General features: G+C 40.4%; 1 protein-coding gene across 1 annotated transcript in view; it reads left to right on the plus strand.

Moving 5' to 3' along the window:
* PTPRN2 (protein tyrosine phosphatase receptor type N2) overlaps positions 1-21531 on the plus strand; it is a 2166812-nt gene that overhangs the window by 2125328 nt on the left and 19953 nt on the right. Inside the window, exon 21 of the mRNA XM_085631955.1 lies at positions 11135-11199. Coding sequence (XP_085488081.1) covers positions 11135-11199 — 65 coding nt within the window. The remainder of the gene's footprint in view (positions 1-11134; positions 11200-21531) is intronic.

The raw sequence follows: 21531 nt of genomic DNA on the forward strand, positions 1-21531 counted from the left end.
TCTCATTGCCATAGAATGGCAGAAACTTGCCAGTTGCGGGGAGGTGAGTAGCGAGGCAGCTTGAAAAAGCCGGGGACTGATTATTTTCCCTAAATCGCAGAAAGGAAATTTGCACCTGAAAAAGCTTAGTACATAGGCATAGTACACTGATAATATTTACAAATGGATTCTTTTAATGTCAAAATATATGCTTGCATAATTCAAGCATGGGCTGAATTATGGAATGTTTGCATTTGTTTTTTAAAATTTAGAATTGTTTATTTAGGGACCTACATCACCTCACTGCCACTTCGAAGCACCAGGTGGCTGGTTTGTCACAGATGTTAGTATAACCACAGATGTTTCATTGGTCTCCTCCATGGTGTCTTTTCCACAGTGTTATGTTTCTAAATATATCCAGCTGCCTGACATACTCATTTGACTCATGTGTTACCGATCCTGGCGAATTTTAATTCTGTATCAGACTCTGCATTTTATTGGCAGATCAGTTAGTGCTTCACTGCTCTCACTCCAGCACACTACACTCTTCATTGAGAAAAGAAGTCCCTTGAATGGACTGCAGTGTCTCACCAATGTACACTCACTACCCAATTAGCCATCAATGTACTTGAATATTATTGGATCAGTTGATGATTAAACAAAAGTGGCTCTGTAGTCCTTTCACTTGCTTCACATTGTGTGGTGAGTCAGTGTCCACTTTCTACTATGCCTGACAGACCTCCTTTAACTATAAGGAGTGGTACAAGCAAAGTGCTTGCTATAGAATACACTACAAACCAGGTCCACCCCCCCTGAGCCCAGCCCAGTTATATTCTGCCCCCTGCTGCTTCAGCACAGAACTAGATTCTGAAAATAATCGACCATGGCCCTTAAACAGGCTGTGTTTGCTATTAGCAGAAAATTGGTAAGATACATCAGTTCCTTGGGTAGCTGCTGTTGTGGTCTGTGTGACACCTCAATATTATAAGTTTTAATTACAAAAGGCATACTTATGACTTTCATCCATTAAAGGTTGCTAACATTAGTGCAATGAGTTGTGATAATAAACCCACTCTTTCTAAGGGTACACATTTCTCTTCCTGGCTGAGGCTGAGTAGTACCAAATGCATATTGAGTTCATTGGGTTTCAACGCAGATGGTCAGCTGTCAGTTGAAGTTGAGCCTTTTGCCCAAAGCTAAGACTGAAGACTGACTACCCTATTGCTATTTGCGTTCTACAGTGTCAGATAGCAGTTAAACTCTATGGACTTGTGATACTGCTTAGAGAATTCCCCAGTGACATTTTTTTTATTTGGTTGGGGGTATTTATGTAGCCTGAATCTAGACCAGAGTCACAGTGTAGTGTTTTGTACTTTAAAAGAGCACATTTAGACGAGTTCATAGGCACAGTGCTATTAATTAATTAATTAATTAATTGTGGGTTTATATAGCGCTAGAATCGACTCCCGGAGGAGTATCTCCACGCTTCGACCGCTGGGGAACCCATCCTGGCTCACCCTGAGAGATGGTCCCTAATGGGTATCTCTAAGGTGCGACCAAGCATCCCCGGCGGTCTGGGGGGGGGCCGTTGTGAAGATAAGGCAAGCTAATGCCCAGAGTTGCCGAGTGTGGTCCCTGACTGGAGTAGGCACCGAGGCGAGAATTATCGAGCCCGCTGACCCTGGTCCACGACCCTGCCGCGTCGGGAATTGAACCCTGGTCCCGGGCCGTCCTCTGCTTACGGGTCTGCCGCCTCTAACGGGTCTGCCGCCTCTAACCAGTGAGCCACACCTCTCCTCTATTGATTTTTAGTCATACCTTGACATGACCCCTTGCTTCTTTGAGGTGTTTCCCATCCACACATGAAGCCATGCAACACAACCCAGAGATCTGAGGGAGGCATTTTGTAGGTTCTGCAGATCAAGTCCACTCCTTCGAAGATAGAGAGGGTTGATGCTTCAGCACTGAGCAGAGGACTGTGTCTCACCTTCCCAAAAAATGTGGATGAACTAATTAAAGATTGGGCAATTCCTACGGTGGTCATGTATGCAATTGGTGTCTGGAGATATGTTATTCCAACAGTAAAGTCCAACTGATTGAGTATGCAGCTGTGGGACTGTCATTGTGGGTGGCCCTTATTTGTCATGGGGAAAAGCATCATTGCCATGACCTCTTTTAGGATTGCAGTGACAGTGGAGACAAAAGACACAGTATCCAGTTTTTCAGTTCTTTCACTTCTGAGGAGCTGGCTGTGACCCTGGTGTCTAGAGGTAAACATGTTTGGGGATTTCAGCATAAGCAACAATATGGATACAAATGGAGCTCCAAGTACAATTCTTCATCCTTTTTTGTACTTTACGGGCAGGGTATTGCATGAAAAAAGTATGTGTTGAGGAAAATTGCACACATTTCAATTTTAATGTTAGGAAACGTTAAAGAAATGGAGCCTTTTAGAAATGGGCTCCTTAGGAAAACCTTACAAAAAAAACAAATCAAGTTCTACAACTTTTCATTGTCATTCTGAGTAGCACAATTAATTTCTATTTTCCCTAAATGCAGCTATAAAAGACAAGCTAGAAAAGTTATGAAAAACAGCATAATAGATAATGTCCTAAGCTCACCATTTTAAGTCTAAGAAAACACTTTGTACACAGGAAGCTACAGTTTTTGCGAAGATATTGTTTTTATAACTTGGCAGTGGAACTTGGCTATACTGTAATTAAAAAAAGTGTTGTCATCATTTACAAACATTGTGAAATTATGCCTCCCTTTCATAAGAGTCTAATAAAGTTGTGTTAAGAACTAGGTCGTTTTGATAACTTGTCAGTGGAACTTGCTATATAATGTTATACAAAAAACTGTTGTCATATTTTACAACCATTCTGAAATTATGCCTCCCTTTCATAAAAGTCTAATAAATTGGTATTAAGAGCTAAGATCATTTTAACTTGACTTAAAATTGGTAAAATTGAAAATAATTTGTAACAAACCCTAATTGTTATCTTATCTTAAAATAATGAATAAATAAAACAGTTTGCACCTTTCTATTCAGGAAATAAAACATATGAAAAAATGAAAAAAACACATTCTGAGCTGTTCTAAATTCGAAGTGATATTTCTGAAGGGATAAAAACAAAATCTTTATTTTGATATATCACTCCCTTTGGCTCCACCTCTGATATTTAAGGCTTACATGTCTGTTCTTGTTGCTAAATAACCCTTTTGAGTCTGGGTTTGCTAAATCACTGTTTTGATAAACCATTTTTAAGTTATTGAATTTTATCATAAGTACTTATAAAGGCACAATTGCAGGGAAGAACTTCAATAAAATAGGCCAAGGTAGCAAAACTTTAGGCTGAAAAGTTGGACATTTTCTCACACACTTAGTTTTCAGCCAGTTATTGGTGCAATTTTCAGATTTACCTGAAAATGAAAAGAATTGGAATTCATCCTGAGGACCTGAAATAGCCACAGATTCTCATAATATTCACTTGCATAAACATTTCTGCATGCAGAAATGTAGCAAATCTAAACTTCCACATGCAGAAGTGAAAAACGTAAATGATTGGAATTGCACTTTTAACCTTTCTTTCTCCATAGAGAAAATGTTTGATCCCTTAAATCCCTCACCCTTTCCCCACTCCTTACCATGTTGGGAGTGTTTCCTCTCTTTCTCATCTTAGATATTGACTTACCCATGCCCTCAACCAGAGTTAATTTGTGGGCCTAGGGTCAGAATGTGCCTTGGAAATGTTTGTGACTATTCATATGCTTGCAAATGTGTCGGGTTAATCTACTTTGGCAGGTGGAAATCCCACAACATACAGGTTCTGATGGCTCAGTGGAGTAATGCATTCACTGCAGAAATGTTTGTTCAGCCTCATGGTCTCAGACTTGTTTCCTCAGAGGTCCACCCTGGCTTCCATCCTCCTGAAAGTGATGACATGAGAGATGGGCAAAAATAAATAGATCAGCACAAAGACACATCTTATCTGAAGATGTGCTGTACAAACATGCATGGTATTTACTCAAATGGAAATTTCAACACACTGGCGGAATTTTAAGTTTGAGGAAATCTATTCATTGGTGCAAATTCATTTGATGTATTTTGCACTCATAAAGCATGACATGAATACCTTTTTGAATAGGGCCATTTACTAACGTATCAGTTTTGACCATTGGCATGCTATGATAGGTTACTGTACATAGGGGTTTTCTGGGGTTCATCAGCATGTCCAGGGAGAATTACTTTCTTGAGTTATTCAGTAAGGATCACAAGCATTGTGAGTATGTTAGTCCAATTATAAGGATGTCTGTGATTGATCTTCTCTAGTCATACACATAGGCTTCTTTTTGAAACGCATCCCATTTTCCTTCAAGATGAACGGGCGGCATTTAAGAAAAAAAGATGTTGGTTTATTAAAAAGCCGACACAGACATGGTGATCACCTCACCCCAGCAGGCCACCCTCCCTGGGATTTTTGCGATTCCCAATGTGTCGCAAACCGAGACCCACCTCATGAATATTAATGTGGCAGGTTTATTTGTGACCCACTGGAAATTTTAAACTGTGTTAAACACACATTTGTGTTTGCGATTACCTAATAGTGAATCGCAAAACTTCGCTATTTGGTAATCACAAGCTGTTCCCCCTTGTACATCTGGCCGTAAGTTGCAATGCTTGTGTCTTCGGTTGCTCATACTATACAACAATCTGCCTTTGTTTCATTTAAATGTGATTTATTCTTATTCTAACCTAACCAAAGTAGCACAAAATTCGAAGACACAGATACTGTAAATGCTACCTTAACAGTGTTATAGTTCATTTATAGACTGATTCTCTTTTCATTGTGAGCAGAATGCCTTGTCTTGACCCAGAAAATTTACTCACTATCACTCTTTTTCAGTATGAAAGTGTGTTTGGGGACTGTATATATGTATCTGCAATAAAGGTATCTCAAATAGTATGGTATGCCTGATCAAGTCTTGTACACCAGAGAATGTATGCTAGACTACAGCAATATAAGACGTAAAATTCAGACTCTTTATTGCATATTCATTGGAACAAAAACATCATTTTATGAAGGGGTATATATTGGACCTGGCCCTTTCTGCAGGTCACCGCAGATTTTGCCTTCCTATACCTTCCTGAACTGGACTCTTTTTGTTGGCTTGTAGGACTCTGTGCACTTTTTCCCAGCTAACCAGTGGTAACGTTCTTGTGCTGTCTCCCAAAAACTATCTCCCATAGACTTAGTAAGTGCTAACTTTCAGTGTGAGAACAGACAGAGAAATGCTGTTACACTCAAATGACTTGTAATTTTAAATCTTCTTTGGTGGTAAAGTCTGATTTTAATTTACTATTCTGAAAATTCCACTTTTATAAAGTTGGCATTTTTCTCCCTAAACCAAATGTGTCTTTGTGCCAGTGTCCAGGGTCACATGACTGTGACTGGCTCTCTTGTTTGGCTAAGTATTGATTCCAGATAATGAGGGAAAGGAGGCCTCGGTGTGGAGGTGAGTGAACCCTTACCGTTGTCACCCTAGACAGTCTGGAGCCCTGACCACTGGAAGTATAAGAACTGACCAGAAACAGTTCAGAGGAAGGCCAGGGATTTCCCCACTATAAAGGCTAGCATCAAGCATAAAAGTGGCACCTCTAGATCAACTCATCAGAACGCTCCTGGACCTGTGGAAAATTCAGATGAAGAACTGTCCTGCTCTCTGAAGAAGGAAGATTGGATCTGTTTACCTTGACCCCATGCTCCCCAGAAGTGACTCAAAGCGTCAGGTGGCAGATCTCCTGTTTGAGCTAAACTGATGAAACAAGCTTCAAGAAGCCTCCCTGCAACTGCCCAGCTGACTAGCACCAACTGGACCTGCCTGGACCAGACTGAGACCTGCTGCTGGTCTCTGTTGCAGTGAGTCCTGATCCCCAAGAGGTGCTCCCAGCTCCTAGACCCTTGGCTGACCTCGAGCTGTACTCATCATGAAGATAAGGTGAAGACACAGAGGTTTTGGGCTCTTCGTGACCAGGATGTGACCTCTTCACATCAACCGTCCATGGCGACTGCCAAGAAGAAGCTTTAGTGGGATCTGTTCTTAATGCCTACAGCAAATGTCTGCAATAAACACCAACGTGTGATTTGCACTTTGCTCTGACAGCGACAGCCCATGATGACCGTCAACACAAGGCTTCAGTCACGACCAGATCTTTGTGCCACAAGAGCGACCATCCATGATGCCCAACCTGCTACTCGAGGCAACAATGACCTCCCCATGGCCCCTGTCAGCGAGAACAGCAGCTTCTCATCCGGACTTTAGAAAGTGACTCTTTATTGGAATGAACCTGGCCCCTTTAGATGACCTGTTCTCCATTGGGGCGGCCTGGACTTGTGATTTCCCCCCAGTGCAGCATGAGCAGATAACCGCTAGTGACGCAATGTGCTTTTAGGTGCTATTTTCCCCTAAAATTTCAAAAAATCATATTTTCTGTTGTGCAGATTGGATTTTTGTTGTTTTGGTATCATTTTATTATTTACTCAATTTTCTAGATTGGTTTTGTCTTGTGTTGTGTTTTTACTTTATTACTGTTTGAGTGCTGCTAAATACTTTGCACATTTCCTCTAAATTAAGCCTGACTGTTTTGTGCCACGCTACCAGAGAGTTCAGCACAGGTTAATTTAGTGAAATTTGTGGTTCACCCTGACATCCCTCTCAGCTAATAACCTAATTTCTAACAGTATTGATGATTCCCAGAGTTTGAAACAAGAGTTCTTAGCCCTGTCATTTCTCATTGTGGGGTGTAGTTTGAACCATTGGCTTAACATTCAGAGACAGATAAGAATTAAAGATTAAGTTGGGTGCTGTGGCCTGGGTTTTACTGGTGTAATCCAATTAGAAAATAGCTGTGTATTTATAAAAGTGAAACCAAAGTGGTGAACCAGGAGTGTTAAACACAGTTGTATGAATCAAAAATAATATAAAGAGAGAAGATCACTGGCTTTTGCCACACAAAAAAGCGTTAGAAAGTGGATGTGAAGGAGAACTATAGCTTAACAGTAGGTAGCAAAAAATGCTAACTAATGTTGAACAAAATCTTTAAGTATGTCCTCTCACATGCAGTTGAGACATTTTTCATGGTTTAAAGTTCGGTGGCTTGTGTAATGTCTAAAGATATAAGGTACGGAGAAGGTCACAGTAAACCCCCATCTGGGGGCCTGTGGTTAGATATAATGAAACAGTATGATCCTATTCCGAATAGAAAATCTACTTGAAAGAGATCAAATAAATTTGTGAGATTTGATAATTGTGTGGAGTTGCTCTGTGACGTCCCGTTCCAGCAAAATAGTAGCTTGTATTTACATAGTATACCGTAACTGAGCATAGAATTCAACAGGTTAGTGCAATATAAAATGGGCCTAATAAGAGGCGGCTCTTGGTGGCTTGATAAAAGCAATCCGAGATTGAGTAGTATTCAAAACCAGCAAACTCATGAACATTGACAGAGACAAGGATCCACAAAGGAGTCCATGCAATGGCTAGAATTTGCTAACAGTTGGAATTGAGAGCACAGTGGGCATACACGCCTAGATAAAAGAGAAGCTGCTTATGGTCGTCAGTGAGATGACTGGAAAATACATTATAGAAAAGGAAAGGTTTCCCAGCAGTGGTGTTTGCAGTGCAATACCTTCCCTATTGTATACTCCTTCTTTATGGAAATAGTATAAATGTTTACAAAAATGAAACTGTTGACGGAATAGATGTTTTAGGGAGATCCTTTAGGACCCAGAACAATTCAGCTTGAGTTTTAACAGTATGAAAAATGCATGGAGTATGATATCACTGTTTCATATGTCAAACTTGGAGGTGATAAGCTTTCATTTTACTCCTGTATAAGAATTTGTCAGTGGAGAGATAAGAGGTAGCATTATGTTAGGCACGCCTGGTCATACAGGGCCCAAGAGCGTGTCAAATACATTAGTGCTCGATGCACAATGACTCTGAGGCCCCCAATCCCCATTCCTGAAGGAGTGCTCGTCCTGTTTCAATGTGCACCTACACCCTGAAGTATTCAACACAATGTGAGGATATGATTTCCATCCAATGGCATTTAGCGTGGGGATGCCAGCGGCCTCAAGTTTAATAGAGTTAGGAACCATTAACTCTCTTCCCCTTCTTTGCAAAGTCGTGAATTTGAGTGTGCAAATTAAGGCATTGTGTGTTCAAATGCAGCTGCTTACTTCTGGCACAGTTTCTCCACACATCCTTAAGGAGTAGATCAGGAGCCGTGGGCTTCTAGAGGATCAGAGGAGCCCTCCTACTGTTCTGTAAAACCCTTCAAGGGGTACAAAATATACGGGTGCATGTGCATGAATGTGCAAGGATTCCCTCATTGCCATGTGGGATGTAAGTAAAATGCATAGCACCGAATACAATAAATAACCATATTAAAATCCATTTTAAAAAGTATATATAAAGAGATAAATTGAGACAACAAATCATAATCAAACAGTCCATATACTGAGCAAGGAATCATATATCTAAAACTGCGACTTAAAAGTGCAAAAAGAACAATATCAGGAAATGTACATGTGCAATCTCCCTCACCCCTCATAATAAAGTGCTCATGTGTTTAACAGAATGTTGCGTAAAATGTGCTATTGCCAAGCAAATAAAAACAAATTAAAGCAATTGCGAATATAGCAAGGCAGCTTTACACTGTTTAAACTTAGCAGGTCTCAAAATAGGTTTCAGAAAACAAACGCTTTCTGGGAAGGTTATAAAATCTGCAATAGAACATAAAATACAACATAAACTGAGGCGATCTAGAATCACAAGGACTTCTATTCGAAAACGCCACGAGTCTAAGCTTCAGATTTTCCGACAATCAGGCTGGCATGTGATGTTTAAAATACATTATAGGACCAGCAGGCTGCATGAGAGGTGTCTAAGGGGCAGTGAGGTGGGAGAGGAATGCGGATTGGCAGGAGTACTAAGAGGGAAAACACATTATTTTGTAAAATAACCAATATTCTGAGGACTTTCAAAAGAAAGAGGGAAGAGTGTGTGCATTTTTGTCTGAGTGTATGTAAAAATCCTTGGTGAAATCCGAGTAACATCTCACAATACCCCATTGAAAAACCTGGACCCAACTATTTTTCAGAAAAAACATTTATTGGGGGGGTGTAACACCCCAAACAACCCCCTGAAGCTACGCCCCTGCGTGCAAACAGTATGAGTTAGAAACGGTATAGGCTCAACACTCTGGCTTCAGAACGAAGCTCGACCCTACATTTGGCCCAGACATACACCCTCCCATTGTTGCCCCGAACCGATTTCTCAGGGGGTTATGCACATACATTCTAACAAAGTACTGCACTTAGAGGATACAAAGTCTGCCTGAATGAAACATGGGATTGAAAGTACCGACTGGAGTCATGCTCAAGCTGAAGAGCAGCACTCATTGACGAGAGCCTGCTGATATCACGATATGATGCGGAAAGATAATATCAAGATAAAACAGTACTATGGCTGTCTTCCTTCTTTGGCCAGAAGCCTTACCAGCTTATTAGGCTTGATCATTTCTTCTTATTTGTGGAAAGAAATGTTCACTCAAGGTTCACTGGATTCTCAAGTGATCTGGAGCATACCAGGTCATAGATTTCTGACGTGGAGGAAGCAATAGGGAGTATTTGGTGACGGTAATGCCTCGTTGAAAATAGGTCAGGTGTGGGCAAACGTAAAAATATGGAAGATTCTTAGCAAATTCCAAACATTTCATTTGTGGTTTAACAGCTGCTACCAGATAATATTACATTTTGTGAGCACTGCTTTCATACCTTAAAAATAACTCTAAATTCTTTAACCACCATCAGCAGTGCTGTTGAGCTCTCCTCAATGTACATTTTCAAAGAATACATTTCAATCAAGATTTATCACTAAATCCTCGTTTGAGTAGTGTGAAACACCGCTGCTCCCATTGGCCACTTGTGAATGGCATTAGTGAACGTTGTAGATGTGTAATTGAGATAATTGCCTTTCTCCCCGCTATGCACCCTCACATGTCCATAACTGGCAATACGGGCAATTATTCTTTGATAAAAGCCTTGCAGACCATTCATTAATGCATGTCCAAGATGGTCAAACAGCGAGGCTCGGGAGTTCATCATTGCCATTCCAAACACACGAAGGACCTGCTTCAGGAAGCCATTTGCATGTGTAAATTCAAAGAACACTGCTTAATAAAACCACACATTTGGATCCATCTTTGCATACACTTCATTAGGATTGTTTCCAGGAGTAGTCTTGAATAACTTTAAGAATAAAAAAAAAAAACAATCAGCACCCAGGCGAGGGAATAAGGCTGGTGCTTTTTCATTTTTTATTTTTTTCAAAGAACTGAGCCCTAAGTTCAAAAGGCAAAAGCATATTAATGTTTTTGAAAGTTCTGCTCTTTCCCTTCTATCAGCATACATTTTAAACACTTAATGCCTATTATGGGAAACTATAAACATAAAGAGTGCTATCATCCACATTGTACTGTACCTCCTATTTTGTTCAATAAATCCGCTGGAGTGCTTCCGTTGGGTTACTGTGTATATGTGTTTTTTTAATTCAATCAAAGACACTAGTTTTGAAAGCAGATGGCCATTAGGCGATGGCCTTGTTCGCCTATATGTTTGGAATAGCACCTCGGGTTCTGTTTAAGAAGAATTACATGTTCCTAACGTTATTTTAATCTCTAGCCATTAATTTTAAATCTTTGGCTTAATACTTAATCGCATACCTAAATATACATAAAGTGGCTTTAAATGTGCGAGTTAGAAGTTTGTTTCTGCATTGGGGAGTTACAACATTTGCTGTAGTTTGAAATGCTTTCCTGACACAAAGGTGCATTATCTTCGGCTGAGGAAAATGAACCGAGCAGCACAATGGTTAATCCCACATGAACAGCTTGCGCTGATTCAAAGCCGCTGCAGGCCCCTTATCCCTTTTCTCTCTTCGTGAGCTGTCCTCTTTCTTTTTCGCTTCTTTTGTCATGCCTTTTCTTTCTCTCAATACATCAAATAGCAGCACGTCGCCACAGCTGTACTGTTGTTTCCGAATAGAGGAATGCTGACGGATTTCGTCTTTTTTTCTTTTGTGTTGGCAGTGATGGCGCTGGGAGAAGCGGGACCTACATCCTGATAGACATGGTTCTTAATAAAATGGCAAAAGGTGAGTTGTGGTACTCCTGTCTACCAAAGTGATGTCTGTGTATGTATAATATATGGGAAAAAAGCACCCTGGCGTACATTATAAGGATGTTGCAAGCCACAGAGGGGTTCCATGACCACATAGAGAAACGAGGCCGAAAGATGAGTTCCTATATATATATGTTCATGGAACTCCGATGTGACCTTCAATAGCCTTAAAATGTTTGGAAGAGTGTATTTTGTTTCCTATAATTCATGGTCACAACATTGCCCTTTCTGCAAACAACTTAAATATTTGCTGTCTCTCATTATGAAAGAGGAAATATGGTTACGAGCATGAAGAATAAGACTGGACTGTTATGTGAAATTAATCACATCAAAAAAAGCACTTACTGATTTGTTAGCAGGATATTAGAATCATACTGATGTATGTCATATTAAAAAGTGCTGATGCTCAGAATGTGCAGACCAAGGTTGAGATTCTGTTTTTTTTCTATAATGACCTTTAGTGTGCACAAATAGACTTTTGCAATCAATAGCTCCTTTATGCTCTTCACTGTTTGTTTCAGAAAAAAAGACTATACGAATGAATGATTTCATACACAAAAATGAGGTGCAAATTTATTACCGCTTTTTGTAAATGAAATGCTAGCACATCTGGTTAATGGTTCTTTTGTGTGCGTGAGTGTTTGTGAAGTCATTGGTATGTGTGTTTCATTAACGGGCCTTTTTGCCCATGGTTACCGTTCTTCGTCTCCTTAGTCTGAATCGAGGTAATAACCTTCAACACCATTATACAGTGACTAACTACTACATCATCTCATCATTGCATCTATCCGACCATTACATAGACCTGCTATCATTTAGATAAGGCAGATTTTATATTCTACCTTTGCAGTTGGTCCATTAGTGCCAAATTGAGGCAATTATGACTCGATGTAATGATCATAGCCAAAGAAATGTTTAGGGGGATGCTGTCGTCAATATGAGTGAGCGAATTTCTAACTGCGCATGCGCAGCGAGTGAAGAAGGAAACATTTCAGCTGCATGTACTAGCCAGAGTTTTCTCATTTCCTCCAAAATCCATGTGCTGATAGTCCTTCCCATTTTGGGTTCCAGGATATCCATGGGCAGGTGAATTTTTGACTGAATCCGAATGTGTGTCTGGCAGACGAGGACTTTAGAGCCAGTCCTGGGTTGGGTTGGAGATTGCCAAAATGATGCACGTCACCTTGTTGACTTATGTGGTAATCATGTAAAAATGCTGGTAAACTACTAATAGTTGCGCAATTCGCATAGCTTTAAGTAGTTTTAAAGAAATGCAGGGGTGTATGTGAGTTTGCAAGCATTCAATTCATTTAAAGTAATGGTGTTGAGTCAAATGAGGTAGACATTCAGGACCTTGTTCTGAGCTGGCAAGTGATTGGATGTGAATATGCCAGTGTCGGAGTTTCTGCTTCCAGTTAGTATCTCCTCTCCAGTCACCAGTCATTCCTAGTTTACCAGCCTAGACTAGGCAATGATATAATGGGCCCAGAATTACCATATCCAATTCCTCACGCAATTCCAGACCTGTTTCTGCACACATATGGTTTTAATGGTGCCTTGAAACACATGGAAACAACTTTTCCAACAGGGAGACAACACTTACTTTAGGAAATATGTTCATCTTGGTTTTCCAGCTTCATGCCTGTGCAGTCCTTTCCACAATACATCTCCCAGCCTCAACTACACCACCAGTATAGCTCTAGGCCTTGCATTTTCATGGATTTTTCTACCTCTACAGCACTGCCTACACAAATATTGTGATATGTCTCTCTCTTTTTTAACAGCATCAGACTTGGAGGGAAGTGAATTCCTCAGGCATATTCAGTGCTATCCATCCAGTGTCAGAGACTATCTCTTCTTGATAGTTTAGATACACGTTATTAAGGGATGGTGTTTATGAATTCATGAATTAATACTGAGGAAGGTTAGCATTGTAGCTCAGAGTGGTACGTTATTGGACTGCCAATTGCGTCACTGCTTATCATATATCCAACCCATATTTGTTTTACATTCTAAAATTACACATATTTAGAGGGGATTCTGGGTCGTTACAAGTTAGAGCCTGGGAGTCACTTAGGAATTTGAAATAACTGGGAATTAGTAATTCTGGGTCTGATTCTTAATTTTCACCCACATTTTCATAGAGATTTTGCCAGCTTTCAGCAGCTGAAATCTCCATATAAAAATAAGCAGATCAGTAGGAACACCGCAGATCTCGAAAATTCCATTTGAGCTGTGACCCACTCATCAGAATTAAGAGGCCTATCGTAATTCGGGCCTGAATGTTTTAGTGCAGAATATGCTGCACTCTCCCATGTTTGCTTCTATTGACCTAAAGGCACCAAGGTGAAAAATAGGAACCACAAATGTGTGCATCCAAACATTTTTTATTGTGGTATCCATTGCACAATGAGCTTCCTACCAGAGGTTCTCTTTCTAGGGATTTCGCCTAGTGTGAGAAGTGGGAAAGGGTATTTAAAATGTACTTTCAATAGATGCCATATCTCCCACATTATCTCTTGCTTCGGCACCAACCATTGTGGTGTACCAGCAGATATATTCTGAGAATGTCCCATTATTGGGGACTATGTTCAACGTCCTTCTTCTGGTGGTGCAAAATTGTAAAACAACCCCTTCTACATGGGAGAGCCTATCTAGCACTTTCTCAGAGCCTCTGCCCTGCTCTTATTGTCCTCAGATTTTCTGCCCACATTCCAACTGTCCAGTGACAGACGAGACTTCTTAAAGTGCACAATTTCACCCCTGCCCAATCTTCAGCTACTGCTGGGTGACACCACATTGCTGTGTAGGACTGGGGTCTGCATGGGGGTCATTCACTGACTAAAGGGCTGCCCTCATTTGGGCTAAGATTCCTCAATGGTTGTCAACAGACTATGGTAAGACAACCATCAAAAATGATTGTCAAAGCTTACCCACCAGCAGTTGCAATAGTGAACATAATTCAGTTCATGGATGTTGTATGTATAGAGGAGTGGATATCATCGATAGAGGACATTGAGAGGTGATGGGAAGACCTGAAAGATTTAGAGGGATTGGAAAACCAAGAGGAGGATGGAATGAGGGAGCGAGATGATGAGGGATTTAAAACAGGTGAAAGTACGATTAAGAAAAAAGAGGGAGACCTGGTGAGATTTGTACGGGAGGGCACACTGAAAATAAAATTATAAAGAAATGAGAGACTGGTGGCCACAAGATCCAGATTTCCAAAGTGCTTTGTAAGAGGAAGTTCTACAGTGACTGCAGTTACAAGCAATTCTACACCCAACTGAAAACCCATCTATTTTAACACCTCCCCCTCCCCCATTTTATATATATACTGTTTTTTTGGAAGATACCCTGCTATACCCTGTGATGCTCCCAACAAACCTGACTATGTGAACACCATGTCCTGATAGAGTAAGGAAGCATCACTCTAACCAAGACCCCGACCCCTTTATCCAATGTACCTCATATGGAATACTCTTAGAACTATTAGGGGGCTGATGAACAAAGTTTTCACACTACGCACGCACAACAAAGAAGTTGCTGCGTTGCCTGAAAGTGAGAGAGCAGAATGGCTCCATATTAACTAAGATATGGCACTGTAGCTCTCTCCCCATGCGTGTGTGTGATTTTCGCTGCCTTGGTCCAATGCACCCCCTCGGGTGCCATATTGCAAGTTTGTGTGTGATGTCATGCATAGGTTTTATGCTCAAGTGCAACCTTTCCACTATAAAATACTATGCTTAGACATAAGTTAATACGTTTCCTACTTTGTATGTGTGCTGTACAGTACAGCACACATGCAAAGTTTGAAAATTTTTGAGAAAAAAAAACTTTTCTCTAACTTTTACGCCTGCTTCAGGAAGGCATGTATTTGTGGTGCAAAATGCTCTTTACCTTATTTAGTAGGTAGGACTTTGTATCAAAATCCATGGGTTGTTGCCTGGGAATGTTTATTCACCACCTATGTAACTACCCCTTGACTCACAATAGTGTAAAGCAGCAGAAAGCAGCACTTTGTGTTACTTTAGGTCTACTTTCCAAAGCATATCGGATGTGCGCTGGAAAATAAATCCCATAAAAACTCTTTGCACCTGTTTGCATCACTTCTGACGTAACATTTTAGTAAGTCTGCCCCTAGAAACAAGACTTTTTGTATGTGCTATTCAAAGTAATAATCATAAACATAAACCTAAATATCCATTGATAATATTTTTTAAATCATTTTTATGCATACACTATATATGCATGTGTCTGCATGTGGACGTGTGTGTGTGTGTATTTGTATAATTGTGAATGATTTTAAGTTATCTGTTTTCATGGTCTTGTTGGTGTATATGATTCAGAATTATGCCACATAGTGTATTTTTTATCAGTGTCGGACAAAAGTTGTTGATGAAAAAACACAAAGAAATCTACTCCATGTGTAAAATGACTCCCCATAAACAGAAATTATGGTCGCTGAAAAAAGTGATATTTGAGACACAAGTGAGACTGAGTCAAGCTCATTTGGCCTTACCTTTAAGCGAGAGATACTTTTACAATAACTGACGTTTTCTTTGGTTGTAAATAAATGGTATGTATTTGCTAGCATCAGGTTTTTCAAGCTTTTAGGGAAGGGTTGACTTCGTAATAAGAACACTAACAAATTTCATTTGCTGACTCCATTGTAGCATGTAATGTCAAATTCCATTTAAGTGTGGGCTTAGTGTTTGACAATACAAGAAGTCATGTGAAACTAGCCAAAGAAAGGCAGTCCGGTTTGAGTGGTCACCCCCAGTTTGCCCTCAGCGCGCCCCCTCCCCGCCCACCTCCCCTATCAATGGGGGAGTGCAATGTGAAATCCCCTGACCTGGCGCCTTGGCTGAAGTTTAAATGAAGAATCAAAGGGCAAAGCGGCCATGACAGCCCTGCTGAGGTGGACCATTCCCAGGCTGTCACACTGGGAGGCGGCCGAAGGTTTTGTTCTGAGGCACATCGAGGCCCGGTCTGGGAGGCCCAGGCCTCCTTTGTCCGGCCTGAGAAGTTTGAGGCCCAGGTTGAGGTTGCAGTGTTCATCAACATGATCAAAGGCGGCGGAGCCCTGCACATGAAATCTTGCTTTCCATTTCCCATTTTCTTGGAGAATGGAGTCGTCCAGGCCAGAAGAATGCCCTTTGCAAAGCTTTTATGTGGAGTGCGAGCGCTAACGTGAGTCCTTCATTTCCACTCAGAAGATTGTAAGTGCACTTTCAATGTCGCCCAGCTGCAGGACTCACATCTCCCAACATTTCTTTCAAGTGGGCTTTCAATGCTGAAAGCCTTGAGTCTTGAGGAGAAAAACGTAGAATAACCCAAGTCCGCGTTCCACTCCTTGCTTTTATGAAAGTAGAAATAATGCATGTTTTAGAGGAAAGCGAAAGAGGAAAGACTGAGTGTTGGCGGTGGTAATGTACAGTCAAGATAATGTATTGCATCGTTTTTTATAGGAGCAATTAAAGAGACATTTTAGCTCACGGTAGTTTGTGAACGCGGTAGGCATTTGTCATTTGTCTGACACACAGTTAAAAAAGGCATTGGGTCATTTTAGTAAATAATGATGTACCCGAATGGAGTGACAGGTCCTGGATGGGAGTGCTGCAACTTAGATACCCAACAATATCTAGTGGTGACATCACCGGAAAGTGTAGTTAACGTCATTCCATAAAATACTGCGTATTGACTGCATGTCAGGACATGTTCCTGATCCGTTAGTGTGATGTGGTCGCGCGGCATGAAACGCACACAGCGGGCAGTTTTCCATTCAGGAATCTATATTGTACCCAGCCATTACTGTCACCTCATTGAATCCCTGGATTCTAATTTATAAATTTCACAGAGGTGTGAAAAATCCTATTTCAAGGTAAAGAATATTTTCGCGTTGGGGGGCCTTGCCGGCTTATCCCCCCTCAAATAAGGTTATTAATGCATACACTTGAAATGCAACTTTCTCAGCTTGCGTTCCTCCAGTGCCTTATTACAAACCTCTTTACGAATAATCAACAGGGTAGCACAAAAAGTTCGGGGTATGTCACAGAGCAAAACCCCCTTTCACTGGGTTAGCAGTGCAAAGTAGAAGGGAATTAGAACACACGCATGGCCGTTCTCGTGGGGTAAATAGGGGCAAATTACTGATTTTAATTCTGACCATTGCCCATTATAGTTGACAGTGTTTATTTGCCGCTTTTTTCTAGAGTTTACAATCGGAGGTCAATTTTTGTGCTAATCGGGCAAATAATAGATAGATTACAGACTTGATTACAGTTTATACTGGATTTTGATTTTCATCTAAGAAAACTGTAAACATGCTCATAAAACACAGTAACGCAACAAGAATCTGTACTTTGTCTTGAAGTGGCTCTATCTACCTCACATTTGTCATAAAACTATAGGTAATACATGTTTTACTTATTTTACAATCGATACATTGTAATGAAATGATCAATCAGGAGTGTTTGATATGGACTTTCGGTAAGGTGCACGATACTAAAATAAGAACACTTTGAGGATTAATACATCTGGAGCTGCTACTGTCAGAGAGGAATAATTCACTAGTCCAGATCACGATCTGAAAGTTCTACATGAAGGAAATTGTCAAACAGTACTAGGTTGTTAAATCCAGAAGTGTCAGCAAAAAGGTAATTTAGAGAATATTTATTCATAGAGAAAAGTGGTCAGTGTTTGAATCAAAATTATGTAATGGCCGGATTTCGATTTATGAAGAACATCCCAAGGCGGTGTTAGTAGTCACACAGCCAACTGATGGACTGTTGATTTTTTCAAGTGGTTCAAGGAACACAGAAGTTTACTTTGAACTCATGACACCTCAGGAGATATTTCTTCTAGCTCTCTTGCGGTCAAATGTGAATCTGATTGTATTTATTAAATTTGGTTGCACCCATTACCCATTTTTGCAAGCCTTTAGTGACATTTAGTTTGAACAAAGACCACAGGAAGTTTATTTTTAATTGGTTCTGGTATGAGATGTTGAGATTCAGTACAGATGCCAAAGCAGATTAACTCTTGGCCCCAGATTCTCAAAGGTTTAGCCTCGAGTTAGTGTTACCTCTTCAATGCAAACCCGACTCTGAACCAGTTTTGGGATCTACACACCAATGCGAATTGGTGTTAGCGTTGGTTTGTATGTAAAAGTAACGCAAAGCATCTTAAAAAGCTACTTTGCATTACTTTGCGCCAAGGGGGTGTTACATGGGTGTTCCTATGCAACCACCCATGCTTTTTAATGCTAAACCCTATTAACTAACATTGATACAAAGGGTTTAGTGCCAAAAATATACGCCACTGAAAAGCAGGCATTAAATGGAGAAATGTTTTCATTTCTCTGTGCTTTTCCGACTTTGCATGCGTGCTGCACTGTACAGCACACATACGAAGTAGTACAGCTTTTAAACTTGCCTAGGCATAATATTTTGTACAGGAAGAGTACACATCCTGATTAAGCCTATTTTAGACTCAGGCACTCACCCTAGGACAATGGTGCTAAGGTGTGTGCTTGGCGCACAGAAGCTGAAATTAGCGCTGGCACTAGGGAGAGGGGAGGAGAGAGCCATATCTCTGTGAATGTGGCGCTCTCCTGCTGTCTTCCTGTCACTCAATGCAGCGCAGCACCTTTGGGTGCTGCGCTGCGTTGCCTGACTCCTTTCAGAATCTAGGCCTTAGTCTTTATCAAATTGAAGGAAACAACATGTGAAGAGTAAAAGTAGGTTGTTTAAAGGAAATGTTATATTCCAAGTACTTTCAATGATTTCCTTTTCTTCACATCCAGAAAATTGCAGATTTGACTTTAGCCTGTACCAGGATGTTCTTCCATGAATCTAAAGTGAATGCCGTGTGCTGGGTAATAATGTTTGATGTGCACTGAGAGCCATTCAATGTAGGTTGGGGTATTACTTCTATAGAGCACCTTAAAAACTGCTTTTTAAAAACAAAAATAATATTTTTCTAAAACATTAACTGACTCGCTTTATTTAAATAAGTAAAAGAGCCATGATTTTACAAATGTTCTTTGAGGAATGCCTACAGGTTTGGCCCAGTTTTCCTCTTTACTGTGGTCATGTTCCACTTTTTTTTGTGTTTGGTATAGTAATAATCAGAGAGGCAGTGGTATTTCTCTCCTTTGAATTACAAACAGTGGCCTAAGTAAGGGTCTTTCAAGCTAATAAAACACTATAATCCTGTGGGCTGATAAGGACTGCACGATGTAGACACTCTTACGTATTTTCTCTACCATCTGTAAATAACAGTCCCACTTGGTTTGGAGCTATTCATTGGTCCACCCCATATTGCCTGACACCTTAAACTAGATACAGAACAATTCATCTTGTTCTCTTAAACCACATACAGCAGGAGTTCCTTGAATAGCTCTGTCTCCCTTTATTTCCTACTCTCTTTCACTAATAGCCTCCATCTTTCCATGACCCAGTAACTTTCTCATTCCACCTCTCTATTTTACCTTGAATTCCTTTGCTACACAACCCCTGTTCTGTAGCTCCTCCTCCCTTCTTCTCGCCCCTTTACCGAATTGCCGATCGGTCCATTCTTGGTCTCCTCCTTTCACCTATTACCACCCCTTTCCCAATCTCGTTAGCACTATCAGCAACTCTTTCACGAAACAAGAATGACTGTTATGTCTCCTCTCCTTGTATCTGTAGATGGGATGTTAAGTCAAAGAGAGTCAACACCTTTATCGGTTTTTTTAGTAATGAGGGATGAGAGCTTTCCTTTATGTAGTTTGTACAAGCAGAGACAGCTGCTTCAAGAGAGAAGCAGGAGAAATGTTAAGGAACTGTAACAAGCCTTGTTGTATTTTTAATTATGGTATAAGCATGCACTTACATCACCAGTTTATGAAAACACGTACAAAAAGATAGATATACTTGGATTCCGAACATAAGAAAACTCTATTTCTAGACAGGACATTTTCCTCATTATCACTACATCTTGAAAACCTTATGACATACACGCTCCTACGCAAATATTATATCAATCAGATACTTGTAGGTACATTTTTTCATTGAAAATTCTCGGCATTTAGTGTTTCATAAAGTTATCCTTGGCGGTTGTATTCACTATCATGCTGTACTGAAACACTGCATGTAGTCTGTAGGCTACAGTTTGATATTTTTTCAAGATCATTCTCTTGCATCTTATGCTGCCAAGACAAAGACCCAGAGGCTGCATTTTTGTGTTGAAGCACAACAGTGTTTGCATTCAGACCTGGATATTATTCCCAACTAGTGTATCTCTTACTCTGGTATTCTCTCAACAATACCTTTGACAGGTAAAGTGCATCTAGAAGTAATAATTGTGATAATATTATTTTAGTGATTATCATATTTATTGATACATTTATTTGATTTAAATCTAGATTATGTTTATTAGGTGTGTTCTCGCCATGGTAATTTTGCTCATTCTCGCAAAATGTGCTCTGGGGGTCGGATTTTTCCTCAACTTGCAACCAGTAGTTAGCCTATTTTCTTCCCAAAATGATTCCTCACACCTCAGATTGATGCGAGGATGCTTTTTGCGCTAAGAAAAAGCGGTAAATGCAGCAAAACACAAATAGCAAATGGGACAGTGCGCTCATGCTCCCTAAATGTGCTCTTGCTGTAGGATTTTCCCCCTACATTACTCCTAATTAGGCAAGGCGGAGTAATTGCATAGTTATTGGTAATTCCGCTTCAAAGAGTAACGTGGAACCATCAAAATTACTCTGATTAATCCAGCATGATTGAAATTCCGCCCAGGTTTTCCCAAAATGGCTTTGAAACCACCGACTTCTAAACCTCAGACCATGTCATTATCCCTGTATCCATCATCTAAACTTCAGTCCATGCTATCATTCCTTCACCTTCCTTTAAAAATCAGATCATACTGTTAAACTAGGCATCCATAACTAAACCCAGTATTCCTATTATGGTAACATGCACCCAAAATCAACCCATGTTTTATTTTATCCTAATGTCTTCTACTGAAGACTTCATCATGGCTTTGTCCTTGCATGCTTTTACATGAGCTAGTTATTTTCTTGCAGGCCTTATCTATACCATTGCCCAATTGATTTTCCCAGCATTCTAATTTACAAACCAGTCCCTGCCTTTATGCGAGCGCCTCGCAAACAGTCAGTCCATGCCGCTGTTAATCCACTTCAACCAATTCCATTACTACTTCCTTGCATATTTAATACAAATCCAGACTTTCAAACCAGGCTCTTCTTTCATCTCGACCTCCTTGACTGTGTATTGAACACGCTGTTCCTGGCACC

The sequence above is a fragment of the Triturus cristatus genome, chromosome 10 (assembly GCF_964204655.1).
Source record: "Triturus cristatus chromosome 10, aTriCri1.1, whole genome shotgun sequence".
Lineage (NCBI taxonomy): Eukaryota > Metazoa > Chordata > Amphibia > Caudata > Salamandridae > Triturus > Triturus cristatus.